The sequence below is a fragment of the Rhinoderma darwinii genome, chromosome 8 (genome assembly GCF_050947455.1).
Source record: "Rhinoderma darwinii isolate aRhiDar2 chromosome 8, aRhiDar2.hap1, whole genome shotgun sequence".
NCBI lineage: Eukaryota > Metazoa > Chordata > Amphibia > Anura > Rhinodermatidae > Rhinoderma > Rhinoderma darwinii.
Genome location: NC_134694.1, coordinates 104,981,179 through 105,002,932, shown reverse-complemented (window position 1 = coordinate 105,002,932; position 21,754 = coordinate 104,981,179). Strand labels below are relative to the sequence as shown.

Below are 21,754 nucleotides of genomic sequence, written 5' to 3'. Positions count from 1 at the left end.
CCTGCCGCGATGATCACTACTGTAACATTTACATATATATATGTGTAAATTGTATTAACAATTTTTTTTTACTTTAGATTTAGTTTTCGTTTCAATCACTGTAGATTATAATGCACGGATCAATCCCACCCGCATTCTCCACGGATTGAGTAAAGACCAGACAATGGATTCAATAAAAGTGATTTTATTTGCAAACAGAATCACATAAAGAGATATTTTGCGTCCCAAACAAATGCTTGTAAAGCGTTATCACTGAGACGGATACAGGAGGAGTTTGACATGTTATGGCTTTGAGTGACATCACACTGGTATTAGTAAAATTGACTTCAGACAGACTTCAGTAACCGGTGGGATCCAGATGTCCCGGAACTACAAGTCTCAGTATGGGGCCATGTAGTTAGAGAACAGCTGGGAGCCTGGAGTTACGCAAAGTCTGTTTGATGCTAGATGACATATCCCAGTAAATGTAAATCTGCTGTTCGAAGACAAGAAACAGTCCAGGTCATGGCTCACTCGCAGACACGGATGTCCATGCTAATACATAGTATTACAACGTCCATATGTTACACGCTTCTTACAACAGAAGCTATATTCAGGTTTCAGCCGCCACTGCAAGGCAGCAAATCAATGCAATAATTATATTAATTCAGTATAGGCACCATCCCGGTCACCAGATTTCATTCTGACGCATTTCAGCCTGGGACCTTATCCAGTGTAAACATAGGTGCAAATTGGATCTATCCCTTTGAGAAGAGGTGTCAGAATGTCGTTATGTAGGTTAATCTGCCGCCAAAGTACAACGTCTCCAGGAACCTGCTGATTCAGTCCATACCGGGCCCCATTAGAAGTCTTTGAACTCTCCATGCACCTGGAATTTGGGCATGGTAATCCAGGAACGTGAACTTTCATAGTCACCTTTCACAGCAAGAAGTTAAGCTCTTGCTCCGAGTGCAAGCTCTTTGGATAAGGCACTTGTTGGTCCCAAGTTACAACGAGTAAAATTCTTATACGCACACATACTTTTTCCACCAAGCCTTTGAGAGAGTCTTCATCTTGCTGGCTGTGGCGGCCATTTTCCTCTCCCTCTGGTTTCTAAGGTCAGAGTAACGGAGGCCTGATAGGATGGCCGTATCAAAGACTTCTTTCAGGTTCTTTTGAGTAAGAGCAGAGCATTCAACATAGGCGATCGCCCCAATTTTTTCAGCGAGTGCCCGGGCTGAGGAAGGGGACACAGGTTTCTCCCGATACCGTGCCAACTGGATTAAGACTTTGACATCCTCTCGGAGGTCACACTGTGTGCCCACCAGGAGAAGTGGCACATTGGGGCAATGACTTTGAATCTCTGAGATCCATTTCTCCGATATATTCTGAAAAGAAGATGGGCTCACGACACTAAAACACAGGATGACCACATCGGTTTTCGGGTAGCAGAAGTGACGCAGCTTGTCAAATTCATCCTGAAAAAAGAAGAAGTGTAGGTTTATATTGGTGTATCCAGAAGAAGCGACATACAAAAGAGGTAGAACTGTAGGGCTTGGAGTCCCAGCTAATGTAGGGCAACATGGAAACCATGAAATATGGGAACGTTCTCTACTACTGTAGGACAATGCATAATCCTAGTAGACATTAAGTCTGGTGCTAGGGTGGCTTATGCATTGATTCTATCCCTTCCCACAGCAACGTGCCACAGACAGACGGTAGGCAAAGGAGGACATGGGATCTGCAGGGTGACAGATTTAAGATATGGCGTCCCTACCTGCAGGGACATATAGTAGCACACACAAGAGGGAGTCATGCAATATGCAGTCGAGCACTTACCTGCCCCGCGGTGTCACACAGCTGCAGCTTGACAGGCGTGTTTTCCACTTGCACCAGAGCTACAGAAAATAAAAATTATATAGAATTAACTATTTGCATGAAATTCTGGAATTTGGCACATGATCCTATATTCCTATGGGGTTTAATGGGTATAAACTATAAGGTGACGCAGACAGGACATGACCCTGTTACTGTGAACCCTTGATCAGCAGATGCCATGGTGCAAGGAAACATTGTAAAACGCTATGTTATAGGCAATAGTCTGATCCTAAACAGTGTCACAGAGCAATTAAAAACAGTAAAATGTGACGTTATTTCGAGTTATATAAGATCTGGCCCAAACCAGTTACTGGGAAAAAAAATCAGCCTTAAGACTTCTACATTCCTAAATGGAAAAATAGCAGAGAGTAACAAGAATCCCCCCCAGGGGTGTCCTATATTATCCTAATATTGGATCCCTTTCACGAATGCCCTGGAAACCCTGTGCAATCAGCCTTAACTTGACGTGAAAGGAATACAAGAAGATCTGAACATAGGAAAACATATGACGGAAAGGACCTTCTTGGTTGGCCTTTAAAAGGTTAAGAAAAATATACTAAAAAAAAATGAATTCTTACGGTTTAATCTGAGAAAAACTTATTCCTTAATTGTATAAGTAATCCTACCTGCGAAGTCATCAAAGGCGGTGGGGATGTATCGTGTTGGGTAACCATTGGTGGTGTAGCTGACCAGAAGGCTGGTCTTCCCTACTGCCCCGTCTCCTAGTAGGACACATTTCAGGTTCCTCTCTTGACCTCCAGTGGATGGTAGAGGTTTAGGCATGTGGGGTGGCACAGGAGGTGCAAAGTGTGACGTGTATTCCATGGACATCTCTTGTGGGGGCATTATCCTCTGGTTTCGGAGTGTCCACCTTGCCAGGTTTCTACAGGTATACTGTTTCAGGAAAGGAGAAATGACTTTTTAAAATCAGTTTCCCCTCCCTCTTTGTGCAAGACACCCCCTTCACTCTTGGGAACTCTGCAGGCGGAGGGCTGGGATCAGGAGAGGGAGGAGTTGCAGACAATCAATGTGGAGGAAGAAGGGATTGATGTGGTGGGGGAGGTGGAAAGACTGGGAGGAGGGAGATTGGGGGGTGGGATAGAGAGCTCAGCTTCCACAGAGGAGTTTTGCATAGAATTAAAATGAGGAATTCTGGCTAAAGTTACGTAGCCTCTGTTCCCCCTAAACCGAGAGATCTGGGAAAAGAAAAAGTTAATGTTTCTCCTACATGAAATCTCCACCCTGAAGAGTTGCAGTTCAGATCCTGTACAATGGACTTTTCTAAGAAGTCTACATCTTAACCCTCTGCATTCCAGACCTTGAGGAGTGAAAAGCAATGAGTGTAAGATATCCCGCTCCTATCCCAAGCTTACCCTGTAATACACCTACTTAATACCATAATCCTGCTTTGCAGAGCTTATGTTCTTATATAGGGAGAATTAAGACGTATAATGTCTTCAAAGGGCACTGCAATCCTGTGGATTCTCGAGCTAACTTCACATTTTGGATCAGTGTTATTGAAATAGAGATCAAACCATAAACTGAATTATTAGTGGTGTTACAGAATATGTAGCACACCCGTAGGGCTGTATAGGGAGAAGCCCACACTTGTCCGGGTGATCTACTTAAGTCAGTGCAAGAGTTGTGTAGCCCCAGGGCTCTCTTTGCAGATGATGTCATGGCGTTCCCTATTACCAGCGTCACCCCTTTGATATAAGCCAACATTAGAGGCGTAGCTTAAAGCTTCTGAGTCCTGGTGCAAAAGCTTTACCTTGGCCTAGCACCTAACTGGCATTGACATCACATACCACTGTATATGATGATGTCATGCTGTAGAGCTTCCATACACAATATGAAAATTAACTATTTCTATGCAGAGGGGAAGCCTTAAAGGGGTTTTCCGGGCATGGACTGGTTTTTCATACTGATGGCCTATCCTCGGTATATAATCAGTGAAGGTCCAACACCCGGACCCTACACCGATCAGCTGTACCGGAAGCCTCTGGGCATCGGTTGTTATGCAGTGTTCAGTGCTGGAAGCAGATGGCTCCGTACACTGTATAGCGGCCGTGCTGCAGAACTGCAACTCTGCTCCTATTCACTTGAACAGCTGGCGCCTGGAGTCAGCTGATCAGTGCAAGGTCCGGGTGTCCGACCCCCACAGATCATATACTGATGACCTACCTGTGCATAGGTCATCAGTATAAAAAAAAACAGTCCGTCCCCCGGACAACTCCTTTAATTAGTGACCAGCCTATTTTAGGCCCTAATGACCAAGCTGTTTTTTTTTAGTTTTGCTATAGTCGCATTCAAAGAGCTATAAAAAATTTTATTCTTCCGTCGACATAGCTGTATGAAGACTTGTTTTTTGTGGGATTAGTTGTATTTTTTAATGGCACCATTTTGGGGTACATATCATTTTTTGATTAACTTTTATTAACTTTTTTTGGGGGAGAATAGAAAAAAACCCTGAAATTCCGCCATTGTCCTATGCGGTTTAAATTCACGCCGTTCACTGTGCGGGATAAATAACATGTTACTTTTATTCTATGGGTCGGTACGATGACGACGATACCACATATGTAGAGGTTTTTTATGTTTTACTACTTTTGCACAATGAAAACAATTTTGAACTAAAATTATTTGCTTTTTGTATCGTCGCTTTCCAAGAACCGTCATTTTTTTATTCGATATGAGGGCTTGTTTTTCACGGGGCGAGGCGTAGTTTTCATTGGTACTGTTTTGAGGTCCATGGGACTTATTGATTAACTTTTATTATGACTTTTTGGGGGGGCGATGGAAAAAAATAGCAATTTCGCCATTGTTTTTTGCGGTTTTTTTTTGTACAGTGCTCACCTTGTGGTTTAAATTACATATTATTTGGGTCATTACGGTTGCGGCAATACCATATATGTGTAGTTTTATTTATTTATTTTACACTTTTACTAAATAATTATTATTAATAATTTTATTTTCACATTTATTACTTATTTAATTAGTGCCACTAGGGGACTTTACTATGCGATCTTCAGATCGCTGCTATAATGCTTTGGTATACTTCGTATACCAGAGCATTGTTGTCTGTCAGTGTAAATCTGACAGGCAATCTATTAGGGCCTTTATCATGCACCCGGCTGCCATGGCACCCCATTGGAGGCCCGCGATTGCATTTGTGGGCCGCCGATGGGTGAGAGAGGGAGCCCCCTCCCTCTGTAAATGATTTAAATGCCGTGGTCGCTATTGACCGCGGCATTTAATGGGATGAACATCCGCGATCTAGGTAAACTTTGATCGTGGCCGTTGGAGCAGGAGTCCGGCTGTCATCAGACAGCCGAACCCCGGCTCCAGCCTGCACGGGACACCCGTGCAGGACTTAGTCTGGGCCGCCATGAAAAGGCGACGGCCTAGCCTAAGGCCCCTTAGTGACCACCGTGAAAAGGCGTATTGGTGGTCACTAAGGGGTTAAGCTGTTTGGTCCTAAAGAAAAATCTACCAAGGCCTCCCCCACCCATCACATGCCATTTTTATCAGTACTATCTCGCCCTTTCGGCCACTTTGGACTACAACAACTTTTGCATAGCTATGCCACTGTTTATACGTATATAATAAATGGGTTGCCACTGGGCAAAAAGATTAAGTTTTTGTTCCCATACATTAGGCTAGGGCTACACTGCAACTTTGGCTATTTATAAAGATAGCTGTGTCACGCTGGGTACATCGCAGTAACGTCAACTTTTTGGATTTTTTTTACGAGTCAAGTTGCGGTTGCGGCAACTTGCTGGTCACAACGCGATCTAGGTAGCATGAGACAGCGATCTTCGGATGCTCGACGTGTCGCTGCCTTAGTCGCCGAGTAGCCCTAACCTAAATCTTCTGTATCGTATCCAGTGGACAATGGTCCTTTGATTGCCTGATCACCAGCAAAGTTCAACATGTGGAAGAGCCATCAGGCCTCGCTCTTTTATATCCCCTCAATGAAAATGAAGAGCATAGGTGTGAACAGTGACACTCTATCAGGCCTGCTTACTCCCCGAGGTCCTTGCATCTGTCCCCACTAACTCCACAGAGCCAGCAGCTGTTTTTCCGTCTGTCCCGGAGGAGCACGAGCCCACCCAGCGTGTCCTTCTCCAAACACTTCATTCTAGATCAAACAATCTGGCTCCTAAACCAGAGATATCTGCTCCCTGTTACTGTTTATATTAGGGGATTGTTGGATTATTTCAGTGATCATGTTTTATGGCGACGGTGTGTACCATTCAGCTGACGTCTTCGCTGTCATTTTTCTTCCCAGAAATTACAATAGTCCGTCATTTATTTATTGACATTAGCGTTATTAGGAATCCTTTTGGTAAATGGGTAATTTCATGCGATGTGATATTACAATGATAATCTTTGCACTTTGTCTACCTTCAATATAGGACAGAGTGTAGTTTATTTTGAAGCCGGACTGTAAGATGAATATACAGATGTGGCCACAGTCAGAAATTCTGAAGCTCAATGGTCCTGGTCCTGGTCCTGATTGATACAGTAAAAACAAAAAAACTATGCTGCAACGTATGTTTTTTTTTTTACAATGGGAGTGTATTAGCGACGTATCCCACTGTATGGATAGACGTAGAGATACGTCGCTAAATGTCTAGAGATCCTCCTGACGTAAATATCCGACGTAGGGCTGTTACGTGATGTGAATAGAGCCTTACCTGCCAAGCCAGCCTCAGATTCAGTAAATTGTGAAGTTTGGAAGAAATGTATCTGCTGCCTCCTTGTGGCGATAGTTATGTATTACACTCCATGCATATTATATATATATATATATATATATATATATATATATAGCACACAAGAGATGGGACTATGCACGCATCGGTTTGTTTTTGCGGATCCGTGTGTCGGTTCTGTAAAATTACTGAACATGTCCCATACTTGTCCGTGTTTGGGGTCCGTCTTGCCAATTCTAGTGCATGGGTCCGCAAGACAGCACTCGGAAGCCACTAGGATCTGTGTTTTGCGCTCATGTGCATGATGCCTAAATGTATAGGCGCCTTAGATAATTAACCCTAACATTTCAGCGTGCTTAGAATAGGGACATTTCCTTGTACGCCTGTGTTATGAGGATAGTGCTGTGGTAATTATATTATTTCACTGCAAATGCATTACTAGCAATCAGGATAACGCAATCGAAAAAAGAATAAGACCAATGATGAGAAGATCCCAGTTTGATTATAATATAGATGATACTGAATACACATAATGTTGCAACCACTGCCTTCCCTCAATTGATATTCGTTGGCATTAAGACTGTCACTATAAATTAAAGCCTCCCTTGTCCTTTTTTTTTAGGCGGGTTCACTTTAACCGACGTGTAAATGGCCACGGAACATGATTCTAGGTCCATTACTGAAGCCATTAACCCCATTCAAGGTCTGATTTACAATAGGATACAACATGGTTATAGGAGACCCTAGTAATGACATTATAATGAACCAACACTTCGCACCTTTGTGTAAATGAGCAGTGAGAGTCCCAGCTGATAGCGGCCACATTTACAAGGCCTGGGATAGTGGGATTAGACGATTCCCAGGGACTGATGAAAGAAAGTTTTCCATACAGGCAATTAATCCGATATAGACAGAAACTTTCTAAGATCAATGATAAAGGCCCCTTGTCAGTCGGTCCACACAGCCATTGGCTCCTATATGTTTGTAGAGCATTATATACAATGACTACAAATTTTCTTCTTATCATGCCTACAATTTATTAAAGGGGTTCCATGATTAGAAAAGAGATTTGTATCTTAAAGGGTTAACTTTATTTTGGTGGAAACGTATGCCCCTAGGTCCTTCCTACCAGCATTGATGGGTAGAGCTGTGATTTGGGTAGTAACAGTCGGACATTGAGCCAAGATCTGGTATCAGGTGACGAGGTAACGCAAGATGAAGTCTTCCTCGGTCTGGTAAAATGTAGGTTTTTGGATCTTTTAACCCATGTGACCGACCCTGTTAAGGGTGTTTTCACTAAAGACATTGATAGAATATTACTAGGACCCTGACTGATCAGCGGAGGGTCAAATATTGATGGCTTATCCTATGGATAGACAATAAATGTTAAATACTGAAAAAACCCTTAAAGTCAAGTCTAAAACTGGGCATAGATGTAAAAAAAAAAATCAGTCGATATCAGATCCTTTATCTAAAAACAATAATAATTTCAAAGATTTTTTTATTATTAAAAGATTCCCCAACTTATTTTTTTAATACCTCACATGGAGAATTTCTAATATGGACATCAGATGTTTGGGATGGTAGTTATCAGCCCCGGCCCCCCATTAATATGCACATTCGTCTCGGCTGTATGTTAATTCACCTGGTGGTAGAGGTGTGAATGTCTTGGCTCTGAAGATCAAACATGGCTGACCGTGTCTGACAGACACCTACGGTATACACATTATATGGCGGGCAAATCCCACTAAAAACAGCAGGATCTGCCACTTGGAAATTCATGCGGGCTTTAAATAAATATCTATGAACAATTCTGATCCTGGTTTAATTCTGAACGTGTTAATAGAATTAGCCGTCATTTCTGCAGATGTAAATACAACGCTGTACTATGGTAATGACCCTCAAGTTCTCCTTGTGATCCATCATACAAGGGTGAATCTATAGGGGCACCAGCCGCACCCATATAAACGGCACATGGCAGATGGGGGCCCTCTTACAGATTTTGCATGGGGGCCCAGATGCTTCAAGTCGGGCCCCTGCTATCAACCAAGAGAAGAACCATTTGACACTCTGTAGGGTTGCAATGAGGAGTAAGCGTGGAAAGTGAGGACGTTTCTCCTGAGAGCTTCCGTTATTTTTATATATCGGGGCAGCTAGACCTTCTAGACCAGTCAGAGCGCCTGCGTTGCTGGGCATTGCCACTTATTGTATTGGGCACACAGCACTCATTGGTCCTTTTAAACGGAAAGATAGATCGCTAAAACGAGCACCAATTGCCGATAATATCAAGTCGTTAACGGTTTTTAATCCGCAGCATGGAATCGCTGCTCTTCTATTGTAAGTTTTCCACGTTTAATTCAATGGGGAGGTCAAATCCGCAGAAAAATAACAAATGTTTTGATTTTTGCGACGGAAAAGCTGCAATTCCCCTGCAAAAAACGCAATTCAGAAAAAAAATATATATATATTTTTGTACTTTAACCCGGGCGTTATCATAGCGACGGGTTCTTCTGTTGCCCGTCCAGGCCAACCTCCTGGGTTGACGTTTCATTGCATGGGGCTGCAGCGTCATCCCAGGAGGTCGGACTGCAGGGACAACAGAGGGACGCTTTGCCATGACTACGGAGAATGGGGTAAGTGTATATATATATATATAAAAAATTAAACAATGTTTTCCGCAGCACAATTTGGTGCGTTTTTTTCAGACTGAATTCCCTGCGGTTTCCAGGGCGGATACGCGGTGTACTTTGACGCAGCGCATCCGCCCCCTGTGTGACCATGGCCTAAGAATGGAAGCTGTGAGGTAAAGTTTGTCACATCAACATTTGTCCCGCATCCTATTCGATGAATGCCACCACTACGTTTCTTCAGTATTAGGTATAGATAATATATATTTTGAGTACAATATGACAAATCCCTTATATATTCATACATTGTACACGGCGTTGTGTAAGCGGACAGAAAGCCTTAGGTAATAGATATTGTTTAATGTCTCCGTTGCTTTTGTGCAGATGAGATGTGAGGACACCAAGCTCCATGACACGGTATCACATGAGGTTGGAGAGGTCATTGACACATGAAATCCCATTGCTGAAAAATAGAAGAAACAGAAGCGAATAAGCAGCGTTGGACTGAGGTACTTTCAGGAGATAATGATGATTTAGGGCCCACCCATAGCCAAGACCACTACCGATCCCTAAAAAGAAAGGCCTGTGGCAGTCCAGTCCCATTGAATAAATGGAGACATAATACGTTTCAGTTGGAGATATGGATATCTTTGAGTAAAGGCGATCATAGGGGTGTTCGCTCAAAGACCCAACTGTTAACTGTTTTCTGACTTGTCTCAATTACATAAGAATACATTTAAAATGTGTAAAAAAAAAATTTCGAGTTAAAAAACCCCCCTTTTCCCATTTTCCCCCTAGAGCATAGTAAAAAAATAAAAAAAAATAAACATAATTGGTATCGCCGCGTCCGTAAAAGTCTGGACTATCGCAATATGTCATTATTTAACCTGCACAATGAACGCCGTAAAAAAAAAAAAAATTGTAAACGCCAGAATCTTTATTTTTTAGTCACCTAATCTCCCACAAAAAATGAAATAAAAAGTGATCAAACCGTCACATGTTCACCAAAACGGTATTATTAAAAACTACAGCTTATCCCACAAAAAATAAGCCCTCAGACCACTTAATCGACGGTAAAAGTAAAAAACGTATGGCTCTCGGAATTTGGCGACGCAAAATACATTTTCTTTTTCACACTTAGGTTTTTACATGTAAAAGTAGTAAAATATAGAAAAAACTATATATATTTGGTATCACCGTAATCTTATTGACCCACAGAATAAAGTTAACATGTGGTTTTAATTGCACAGTGAATTCCGTAAAAACGGCACGCAAAAAACCATGGAGAAATCACTGTTTTTTTCATTTTCTACCCCACAAATAATTTTTTTCCCGTTTCCTAGTACATTATACGGCAAAATAAATGGTGCTACGAAAAACTACAACTCGTCCCTCAAAAATCAAGCCCTCATAGTACTATATCGACGGAAAAATAAAGACGTTATGGCTTCTGGAATGTGGGGAGGAAAAAACGAAAATGAAAATCTGAAAGTTGTTTACGACGGGAAGGGGTTAAGGTCCTGTTCACACTGAGTTTTTTCAGGCAGAAAAAGTCAGCCTCAGAATTCCTTCAGGAATTTTGAGGCAGATTTTGAACTGCCTGCACATATTTATCCGCATTCTATCCTGGCGTTTTTTGCCCGCGGCCATTGAAGCTAATGCAAAGACCGCTGGTAAAAAAATGCAGCGAAAAATGCTCAGAAACAGGCGCCATAGGTGTTTTCTGCCTCCCATTGATTTCAATGGGAGGTTAGAGGCGGGAAGAAAGAAAGGACGTGCCGCTTTTTATTTCTGCAAGCGGCCAAAATCCACCCGGGAAAAAACGCCTCTGCCTCCTATTGAAATCAATGGGGGGCAATTTCATCTGTTTATGGTGCAGATTCCGGCACGGTTTCCGCGTCAAAATAAGCGCCAAAAAACTCAGTGTGAACTGACCCTAATTCTTTAGTGATCTAGCAATATATTACCCAGTTACCCCAAGTTGCCCTAGTTTTGTATCTAAATACCAAGGTAGAGTGGTTTGTTGGCGCTCTCTCTGGCCCCCAGCACATGGGGCGCATAGTCCATCCAAGAGTACAGACCTTACTGCAACTGCAATCTGTGCACCTCCTATAGCGATGCCATTCAGTATAATGTAATACTACTACTATCATCTATATCAATGCTGCCATTGTATATTCCATTATATTTCCTTGGGGCCAATCATAAAGCTTTATAATTGGGGCGACCAAGCTGAAACCCAACTAAAGACCCATCGCGGCATTCATCTTACCACAGACTATTATCAATCATCCAATAACAGTATATTTTGCTCATGATAACACAAAGTACTTACATCTGTTTTCACCTCCACTTTTCCAGGCATTAAATAATGTTCTTCTTGAACAATTAAACTTGGAAAGTACCCCAACCGCGCCGTGTACTCCCCATATTCATCTCCTTGCACCTATTGAGTAACAGAACACAGCACATCATATATTACTCTGATATAAACTGTGTTACACAATTGTATTTGTACTTACACTGCCAAGCCAGAACATCCGCCCACGGCCCTTTAATTTGGAGTAAATATACAGAGTTTGTCCGCGCCTGACGGAGATGAAGCGGCAATCAGGGGGGGAGTAGTCAGAGAGCGCCACTGCTATAGAGATGGGATCTGCAGAGAGGAAAAGGGTATAAAACCATATTGTCCTCCACTGAGCATCATCTGCAGGAAAATTGCCGTCTTGTAACTCATAACAACCAATCACATTTACATTTTATATGTGTTTCTGGTGTCTACATACTGATTATAACATTATAAACACTGGATCACACTTAAAGGAACACTCCGGCCAAAACTGATACTGTGCGATATACCTAGTGCAGGGGCTGTGGGGGCGGAGAGAATTCCTGTGTCATGCTCCGCCCCCTCAGGCCCTGCACTAGGTATACCACAGTGTATCAGTTTTGCCCCCCGAAGTATTCCTTTAACAATTTGTAGATGTATAATAAGCAAAAACCATGTGTTCATGTCTTAGTCCAGTGTTTTTGAACATTTATCCATACTTGCCTACTATTAGGATTTAACTTCAGGGAGATGAGATTTTTTTTTCCTATGTCCTCCCTTCTTGCAGCTATAGAATACAATATAATTTTAGCTGTCTCCAGTTACCACTAGGGGGAGCTCACTACATGTACTGTATATTTATACAACTTTCATTGAAGTCAGCTAGCTCCCTCTAGTGGTTGCTGCCCACAATATTTTGTAGGAGATTTGCCTGCTTTGCCACCTCTCTCGGGATCAGTGGGTGTTATGATACTTTAATAACATGCCTAATTGAAACATCATATAAGTTAATTGCTAGAAAACCCCATTCTGTACACGATACATTTGAGCCGCAGTAGTTGTCGTGGCTGAGAATTGTGCTGCAAAATTGTATGTGGTTTTACCACAAAATTGCTGAAGTTTAGCCATTTGGTTTCTGGCCACGTGGCAGCAAACTTGACTTTCCTGCATCATGTACGAGCACCCTAGAGAAAAAGTACATTCACCATATAACATATATAATTCAGGAATAACCTTAATACCACTTACAGGTGAAGTGAATACAATTAATTATCTGGTTACAATGGCGCCTGACAAGGGTGGGATATATTAGGCGGCAAGCGAACAGTCACTTCTTGAAGTTGATGTGTTGGAAGCAGAAAAAGTCTAAGGATCTGACCGACTTTGACAAGGGCCAAAGTGTGATGGCTAGACAACTGGGTGAGGGCATCTACAAAACTCGAGGACTTGTGGGGTGTTCCCGATATGCAGTGGTTAGTACCTACCAAAAGTGGTCCAAGGAAGGACAACAGGTGAACCAGAGACAGGGTCATGGGCACCCAAGGCTCATTGATGCAGACCAAGCACACCGCTTCATGACACCGCTATTCCCGAATGGCAGTGGTCTCTTTCATCAGGATAATGCCCCTGCCACACTGCAATAATTTCTCAGGAATGGTTTGAGGAACATGACAAAGAGTTTAAAGGGGTTTTCCAATCCTTTTTTTTTTTTTTTTTAAATCAATGCAATGTTCCTCTATTAATATATTAGTGCACTCTGACTAGCTTTTTCTTGATAATAAATGGTTTTAGTAACATTACTCCCTATTGTTTACCTTGAGAGGTTTGTTTTGCTCAGTAAGTTCATTCCTCTTCTCTTCCTGTGTTTCTCCTCCCTGCATGCACTGCTCTAGTCCCAGCATGCAATGTGCATGCAGCAGTGCACTTGCTCCGCCTACTACACCCAGCTCTACTAACTTCTGCAATCTCAGTCTTCATTTTGGTGCTCTCATTCTATTACTGATAGCACAAGCTGAAATCACTGGATATCTGCGTTTTTAACCTCTTAACGCCGAAGGGCGGATATATCAGTGCTCTGCAGCTGCTAGTTCGCGCAGGAGGAGGGATATATCCGTCCTGTGATGGCGCGGGTACTGCCAGTGTACCCACGCGATCAGCGGCAGGAGCACGGCTGTTAGGGGGGATTCACACGAGCGTGTATTCGGTCCGTGCGGGCCGCGTGGTTTTCACGCGGCACGCATGGACTAATACAAGTCTATGGGGCAGTACAGACAGTCCGTGCTTTTTGCGCAGCGTTTGTCTGCTGCGCAAAAAGCGCGACAGGTTCAATAACTCTGCGTATTTCGCGCATCACGCACCCATTGAAGTCAATGGGTGCGTGAAAATCACGCGCACCACACGGAAGCACTTCCGTGGGACGAGCGTGATTCGCGCAACAGCAGTGAAAAGGATGAATGAAAACAGAAAAGCACCACGTGCTTTTCTGTTTCCAAGCATCCAAACGGAGTGTCTTTGCGAGGAGCGAACCCCGACAACCGAGGCAAACTTCACCGGGTTCGGCCAAACTCGTTTTGGCCGAACCCGGCAAAAAAATTTCCGGTCCGCGACGTCGGGAGAGATTCACTGTGCATGGTGCTGAAAGAGTTAAACTGTTTCAGCACCATGGACAGTGACTTGCGATCCCAAAATACATGAACCTGTAAAAAAAAACGAAGTTCTAACTTACCGATTACTCCTGTCTCCTTCCTGCAGTCCGACCTCCCGGGATGACACTTCAGTTCAAGTGACAGCTCCAGCCAATCACAGGCCAATCACAGGCTGCAGCGGTCACTTGGACTGCCGCGTCATCCAGGGAGGTGGGGCCCGATGTCGAGAGAGGCGCGTCACCAAGGACGCGTCACCAAGGACGCGTCACCAAGGCAACGGCCGGGAAGTTCTCGGTAAGTAGGAACTTTATCTTTTTTTTTTACAGGTTTTGCGATATTGTGTTCGGCATTCACTGTCGAGGGTGCTGAAAGATTTAGCTCTTTCAGCACCTTGGACAGTGACGGGCGTCGACAAGCCTCATCTCTATGATGCCGGCTGCGCGAAAATCACGCAGCCGCGCATCAGACACGCATGACACACGCAGCTGTCAAATGGTTTTTGCGCTCGCAAAACGCCGCGTTGTTTGCGCGCGCAAAAACGCAACGCTCGTGTGAATCTCCCCTTATACACAGCCTGGCTCTTGCTGCAACTGCCGTAATCGAAGCGCGCTCCGATTCCGGCAATTTAACCCATTAAATGCCGCTGTCAATAGTGACAGCGGCATCTAATGTGTTTGACAGAGGGAGGGAGCTCCCTCTGTTTTATACTTACAGGCAATAATAACAAGAAGTATACCAAAGCATTATATATGCGATCGGCACATCGCATAGTGAAGTCCCATGGTGGGACTAAAAAAAAATGTCAATCCGTTAAATAAAGTTGGTGAAAAAACAAAAAAAAAATTACAGTGAAAATCAAATAAAACTATTTTTTTTGCCCAAAAAGTTGTTTTTTGAAAGTAAAAGTGTCAAAACAAATCACACATACACATATATGAAGTCAATGGGTGTGTGAAAACCACGCATGTCGCACAGAAGCACTTCCGTGGGACGTGCGTGATTCGCGCAACAGCACTGTAAAGGATGAATGAAAACAGAAAAGCACCACGTTCTTTTCTGTTTACAAACATCCAAACGGAGTGTCATAATGATGGTGGCTGCGCGAAAACCAGGCAGCCGCGCATCATAAAGGGCTGGCACGCGGAGCTGTTAATTGCCTTTTGCGCACGCAAAACGCCGCGCTTTTTGCTTGCACAAAATGCACACGCTCGTGTAAACTCGGCCTTACGGTGACACCAGATGTTTATAGTTCTTTTATGTCTTATGGCATTTGCACAATAAAATACGTTTTGTAAAAAATCATTCACTTTTTGTGTTCTCTTATTCTAAGAGCAAGAACTTTATTATTTTTCCATCAATAAAGCCGTGCGAGGACTTATTTTTTGCGTAACGAACTGTAGTTTCGATCAGGACCATTTTTAGGTACATGCGACTTTTTGATCTCTTTTTAATACATTTTTTGGGAGGTGAAGTGACCAAACAATTGTGATTTTGGTACGGTTTATTATTATTTTCTTTTACGGCGTTCACCGCGCGGGATAAATAACGAAATAATTTTGTAGTTCAGGCCGTTACGGACGCGGCGATACCAATTATGTATATTTTATTTATTTATATATTTTATTAATAAAAAAGGACTGATAAGGGAAAAAAAGGGGATTTTTTTTAACTTTTATTTTCTTATTTTTACACATCTTTTTTTTTTACTTTATTACTTTGTCCCACAAGGGGACTTGAGGGCAGGAGGCCCTGATCGCAATTCTAATACTCTGCACTACATGCGTAGTGCAGTGTATTAGAACTGTCAGCTATTCACTGACAGCAAGCATAGTGGGTCCTGACTTTGTCAGGACCCATTAGGCTTCCGTCGATGGCATAGCCGGACGCCATTGTTTGGTGTCCGGTTGCCATAGTAACCATCGCCGGCCGCTATCGTGTAGCAGGCCGGCGATGGTAACTTAACCCCTAAAAAGCCGCGATCTCTATTGAACGCGGCTTTTAAGGGGTTAGACAGCGGGGACACAGCGATCGGTCCCCGCTGTAGGAGCTGCGGCAGCTGCTGTACGAGACAGCAGCTGTCACAGCTCCCGCAACTTCGTATTCCGTCGGTAATTTATAAGGGGTTATAATTTCACAGAGCATGCGCGGTGGAGTGTGTTAACCACGCATGATCTGAGATAAAGAAGCACGTGGTACGGTTACGTCATTTGTGACGTAACCGTACAGTGTGAAAGCCGGAAACCGGAAGCAAGGCAGAAGACTAAATGGACGGGTCTGCACAGGAAGTGCAGATTTTGCTTCACTAAGGGGGCGGTGACGGAGGAGGATATACGACGCTACAGCCATCTGATGAAACGTAAGTACATTGTAAAGTTATATCATTTTCATTGTTTTATTTAAATAAATGTAATTTTTTAGTTCCGGAATACCCCTTTAAGGTGTTGACTTGGCCTGAAAATTCCCCAGATCTCAATCTCATCGAGCATCTGTGGGATGTGTTGGAGAAACAAGTCTGATCCATGGAGACCTCACCTCACATATTATCTGCTGCTAACGTCTTGGTGCCAGATACCACAGGACATCTTCAGAGATCTTGTGGAGTCCATGACTTGACGGTTCAGAGCTGGTTTGCCGGGTACCAGGGGGACCTCCTCAATATTAGGCAGATGGTTTTAATGTTATGGCTGATGAGTGTAATATTATATTATTGTCCCCAACCCCCCCTTACAAACTGTGTACCAGAAATGTATGAACACGTATGTACAATGTTTGAAATGCAGTGGCGGCGCTTTGTTACTATACGACTGCGTGCGCCAGCTTACCGTAACATAAGGAGGTGACGTCTGACACATTTGCTGTTGTGGGAAAATATGTCATGAAGATAAGAGCCCGGAGTAGCTACAATGTAGAAACCATACTGTAACAGCAACCATTCTTATACAGACTCCTTTACCGCCTGGTCCCTTATCTATTGCCAGTGACCATGTATGTGCCAGTCTTTTTTTAATTTGTTTTGGATATTGTTCATGAACCAGGGGGCTCAGGATGAACACTGCTTTAGGATCCAGTGCATTGAATAGAAGTGAGTGACGCTTCTCACAGATGTGTATATGTGCCGGGTCACATGCCTCAACAGAGCTTGAAATATTTCACATTGTGCTGAGTACAAACTATTCTTCAGCACTAACTGCAGACTGGGACTGTCCCTAAGGGTATGTTTACATAAGTCGTTTTCTTTGTGGCGTTTTAGGCTTAAGCGCAGTAAAACGGCACCATTTTTGTGAGACTTATCGCCACAAAAAACGACTCATGTAAATAAACCGTAAATGTGGGATTACTGGAAGTCTGCTATGCAGAGAACAAGCGTTCCCTACAACTGGAATTATTAGGCTGGGTTCACACGAGCATGTTATGTCCGTAATGGACGGAACGTATTTCGGCCGCAAGTCCCGGACCGAACACAGTGCAGGGAGCCGGGCTCCTAGCATCATAGTTATGTACGATGCTAGGTGTCCCTGCCTCTCCGTGGAACTACTGTCCCGTACTGAAAACATGATTACAGTACGGCTCCCTGCAGTGTGTTCGGTCCAGGATTAGCGGCCGAAATACGTTCCGTCCATTACGGACCGAACATGCTCGTGTGAATCCAGCCTTACTGTGGTGCCAAGAACTTGTTATTTGATGCTGACACAAGTGCCCGGGATATGGACCTGACCCTGCTTCCAACTTTCATTAATGCTATCCTATGATACCTATTGGTGTAATTGATGATCTATAGTATCTGTAGATTCCACCATCTAAGTAGCCTTTTAGTTCTATCTTAGGCACCAGAGCAGAAGTTTTGGCCACATATATTCAGAACTCGAATGTGGGTGACTCATCAATATCTCCATAAGTCCATGGGGATCTGGATGTGTCACCTGCAAGCCACAACCCGGGTCGTTTAACAACAGCTCAATTATATTTTGCTTTACAGCCTGTGCAAACGCAGGATATTTTTACTAAATGTGGCACAAAGATTGGCCACCATGATAGGTGGTCTCTTTTAGTACAGATTTTCAGCCATGTTGTAAACATTCCAAGGTATTACATGCACAAATACTATAACCCTCATCATCTCAGAAGTACTTACGGCTACACTCCTCATCCGCACAGAGCTTCTTGTCTGCAAGTTTGTGCATCTTCCGATTTCCACCAACCAGCCCAAGCAGCATGCAGAAAAGAAGACCCAGCAGTGACTGGTACATGACTGAGCCGCTCTGCTCACTCCAGACACTGACTATCCAGCAGCAGGCGATCACCCAGAGCTCAGGAACCTGCTTCACATTCCCTCCCCACCTCTTTTTTTATTTTTCCCATTTCATCTAGTTGAGGAGGGGGGGTCATTCCTTGCAACAAATTCCTAATGTTCTAAAACCTTTTTTAAAGGTCCATTACCTGTAACATACAAGTTGTCGTAGATCGGATTATTGGCTTTCTATGAATTCCTATTCGCCACTGGTAACGGACTGGTGATTACAATCTGTTTTTATTCTGCCAATGAAAAAACAGCTCCAAAAACGGCTAAAAAAAACGCCTCAAAAAATGTTTTTGGCTACAAAAATGGCGGTTTTCCGTTAAAAACAGCTCCGTCTTTTTCAGCCGTTTTTGATTTTGCGTGTGAACATACCCTAACTCTTGAGCTACAGCTGCAGTCCTAATGAATACATGCATCTTGTGGACTGCAGATGTCATTCAAGAGTTAAAAATCAATAAGTAGCGCTACAAAATGTCTAGGTGTAGCTCTGGGCTGAGACTGGAAAACTCCTTTAAGGCCCCCTGCACAGGACCGTGCCTGTGATTACGGGCACGGCCGGCCGCATACACCACCCGCATTTGCAGGCTGTGCTCCCATATAAAGTATGGGAGCACGGTCCGTAAAAAGCATAAAATAGGACACGTCCTCTCTTTTGCGGAGCCTTTCTACGGCACGGACACCTTCCTGTAAATATACGGGAAGGTGTCCGTGGGCAATAGAAATGAATGGGTTCGTAATTACGGATGAATTCTACGGTCGTGTGCACGGGGCCTAAGACAATGTAGTTGCTCTTTTTGATGCTGCACGGGCTCGTCTTGGTCTTTTTGCACCATCATGTTATTTCTGTCTCTCCACCTCCTGCTGACTTCGCTTTATTTGGCAGATTGTCTCCATCACTTGACATATTTCCTGCTGATGCTGACAAAAACAAACCTCTGGTTCGTGGTGATGATGATCATCCAAAATTGTCACAATAATTCAGAACCGCTTCCTCCTCAAGACACCGTTATACAGTAGTGATGGATTGTGTTCTTCTCATGTGTTCCTGTTTACTCTCAGTTTTCCTGCAGACTTATTCCCAGAACTGACCATCGGGAGAGATTATAAAACCAGTAAATTGTGCAAGTATTGCCTCATACGTTACATGATGGGGGAGGAAGCTGTAACATACAGGAAATCAGTCACCAAGAGAAAACCCTTATAAATGAGGGCATTTAAGTGTCCATATTACTGCCGGAATACCCGGACTCTGCGTGGTTCAGACAACCGAGAGTAGAAGCCTAAGGTGATCCGAGTTGAATTCACTTGAACCACAAGGTTCCGGGTCTTGCGGCAAGACTATGAACGCTAAAATGCAGCTACATTACAGCCATCCGAAGGAGGCCTTAGCTTTGTTCCTAAGACCAGTATCACACAGCCATACAATGGCAACATTATTATATGGCTGCAACACCTGGACCAGGTACAATATGATCATCTGGCCGTAAGGGTAAGGCCACACGTGGTTTTACGAAAAATAAGAAAAATTTGTGCATGTAAAACTTATATTTTTTGCATGTTCTTGAAGCAGTCTTGTAGAAATCTTTCATTCACTCTGAAGGGACCCCACTCTGATGCTGCCCCTGGGCTATGAGGAGTCTACTGTCTGCAATAGGAGCCACAAACTTCAAGTCTCACCCACTTGCCTAAGCACTGCCTGCCAGCTGAAAATGGAAGCAATCAGAAGAAAGTGTTAAAGGGGTTGTCCACTACTGGACAACTGATGACCTATCCACTGGATCTGATGACCTATCCGTTAAGCCGCTCCAGCTGCCTCCGAGCACCGGAAGTACATGTTGGAAGCTGTTGGCTCCGGCCAGTGAATAGCAGCAGAGCTGGAGTTCTGCAGCACGGCCACTATGCAATGTACTGAGCCTTCTGCTACCGGCACCGTACATAGCATTATGGGCAACAACATCCCGTGCCTGGCTGTAGCTGTCTAACGGTGCGGGGTCTGGACTCGCACAGATTACCTATCCGGTGGATAGGCCATCAGTTGTCCAGTAGTGGATAACCCCTTTAACACTTTCTTCTGATTGCTTCCATTTTCAGCTGGCAGGCAGTGCTTAGGCAAGTGGGTGAGACTTGAAGTTTGTGGCTCCTATTGCAGACAGTAGACTCCTCATAGCCCAGGGGCAGCATCAGAGTGGGGTCCCTTCAGAGTGAATGATTCTGAGGATCCACCGACCACCTCCACAGAATACGTGCACATCCACTTATCATTATACGTGTGTGTGTGTACGTGTGTGTGTGTGTGTGTGTGTGTGTGTGTGTGTGTGTGTGTGTGCGTGTGTGTGTGTGCGTGTGTGTGTGTGCTTGTGTGTGTGCTTTCCTGGCCTGAGAGAGATGGTAGGAAGCATAAGAAGAATTGCTAATAAAGAGGTCAGTGAATGTTACGACTAAGGCTGGGTTCACACAATGTTTTGCGTGTACTTCAGTAAAGCTACCGATGTACATGCAAAATGTCTCCATAGGGGCAATTAGACAGAGGCCCAAATTAAAAGGTCTCCTTTTGGCCTCTGTCTGGCACAAAAAAATGAAAGATGAAAACACAGTACACTACACTATTCCAACCAATAGTATCCTCTGTCAAAAAAAAACATTTTAATCTAAGAGGCTTAGGTTCACGCCTCGATGTTGCTGGGTGATGGAGACCACCCAGGTGTCAATTCATTAATGAATTAGCACATAGGCAGCCAAAACAACAAATGTAGATATATAAAAATAAATAAAGTACGGAAATCAGGAATCTAGGCATGGCGGAAATTAACTTATTTAGGGACATAACAGGTCCTCTTTAACAGGAACCGAACACTAAAATCACATGCATGTCACTTCACTGCTGGAGTTTAGCAGCTAAAACACGCCACTCAAAACTGTCCGTGTTAGTATCCGGTCTAAAAATTATAAATTACAGTAAAGAAGCCCTGCGACATGCTGCACAGTGACGCAAAGTGTACCAGCCTCATCCGCACATGCAAAAAAACGCTTTACTCTCCGCGCTAAATTATAGCTTATTTGGTTCCCGACCGCTGGCTGTATTTTTACGGCCAGCGGTCAGGGTCCTTAAAACCCGAGCTATAGACTTTTTACGCCTCGGGTTTTAACTTGCTGCCCGCGCGATCGGGCAGCTGAATGTCGGGTCTCCGGCTGTCCGTGACTGCCGGGGATCCTGAGGAGAGGATAGGAGCAGCTTTCGTTGCTTCTGTCTTCTCCGATCTCTTTTACACAGCGCTCAATGA

The 21,754-nt window shown here is 43.7% G+C and overlaps 3 protein-coding genes across 3 annotated transcripts in view; 1 reads left to right on the top strand and 2 right to left on the bottom strand.

Moving 5' to 3' along the window:
* Positions 1-168: 168 nt before the first annotated feature.
* Positions 169-2,794, bottom strand: LOC142658832 (rho-related GTP-binding protein RhoU-like). The gene is made up of 3 exons (XM_075834443.1): positions 2,484-2,794; positions 1,819-1,877; positions 169-1,457 (listed from the first exon to the last, which is right to left on the bottom strand). The coding sequence occupies exons 1-3, from the start codon at positions 2,701-2,703 to the stop codon at positions 1,005-1,007; spliced, it is 732 nt and encodes a 243-aa protein (XP_075690558.1). The 5' UTR covers positions 2,704-2,794; the 3' UTR covers positions 169-1,004.
* Positions 2,795-9,437: 6,643 nt separating this feature from the next.
* Positions 9,438-18,473, bottom strand: MIA (MIA SH3 domain containing). The gene is made up of 4 exons (XM_075836115.1): positions 18,309-18,473; positions 11,725-11,858; positions 11,538-11,648; positions 9,438-9,665 (listed from the first exon to the last, which is right to left on the bottom strand). Exons 1-4 carry the CDS (start codon positions 18,421-18,423, stop codon positions 9,642-9,644), a joined length of 384 nt encoding a protein of 127 aa, XP_075692230.1. The 5' UTR covers positions 18,424-18,473; the 3' UTR covers positions 9,438-9,641.
* The window catches only part of ACTMAP (actin maturation protease), a 52,892-nt gene continuing 40,739 nt past the window's right edge, over positions 9,602-21,754 (top strand). The window contains exon 1 of the mRNA XM_075836113.1: positions 9,602-9,711. The gene's annotated coding sequence lies outside the window, so the exon portion shown is untranslated. The remainder of the gene's footprint in view (positions 9,712-21,754) is intronic.

Coding starts and splice junctions, on each gene's coding strand:
- MIA (XM_075836115.1), bottom strand. CDS start 18,423: ATGTACCAGTCACTGCTGGGTCTTCTTTTCTGCATGCTGCTTGGGCTG. Junction 11,859..18,308: donor TGCGGATGAGGAGTGTAGCC/GTAAGTACTTCT, acceptor TCCTCTCTGCAG/ATCCCATCTCTATAGCAGTG. Junction 11,649..11,724: donor GGATGTTCTGGCTTGGCAGT/GTAAGTACAAAT, acceptor GTTACTCAATAG/GTGCAAGGAGATGAATATGG.
- LOC142658832 (XM_075834443.1), bottom strand. CDS start 2,703: ATGCCCCCACAAGAGATGTCCATGGAATACACGTCACACTTTGCACCT. Junction 1,878..2,483: donor CGCCTTTGATGACTTCGCAG/GTAGGATTACTT, acceptor TATTTTCTGTAG/CTCTGGTGCAAGTGGAAAAC. Junction 1,458..1,818: donor TGTGTGACACCGCGGGGCAG/GTAAGTGCTCGA, acceptor TTCTTTTTTCAG/GATGAATTTGACAAGCTGCG.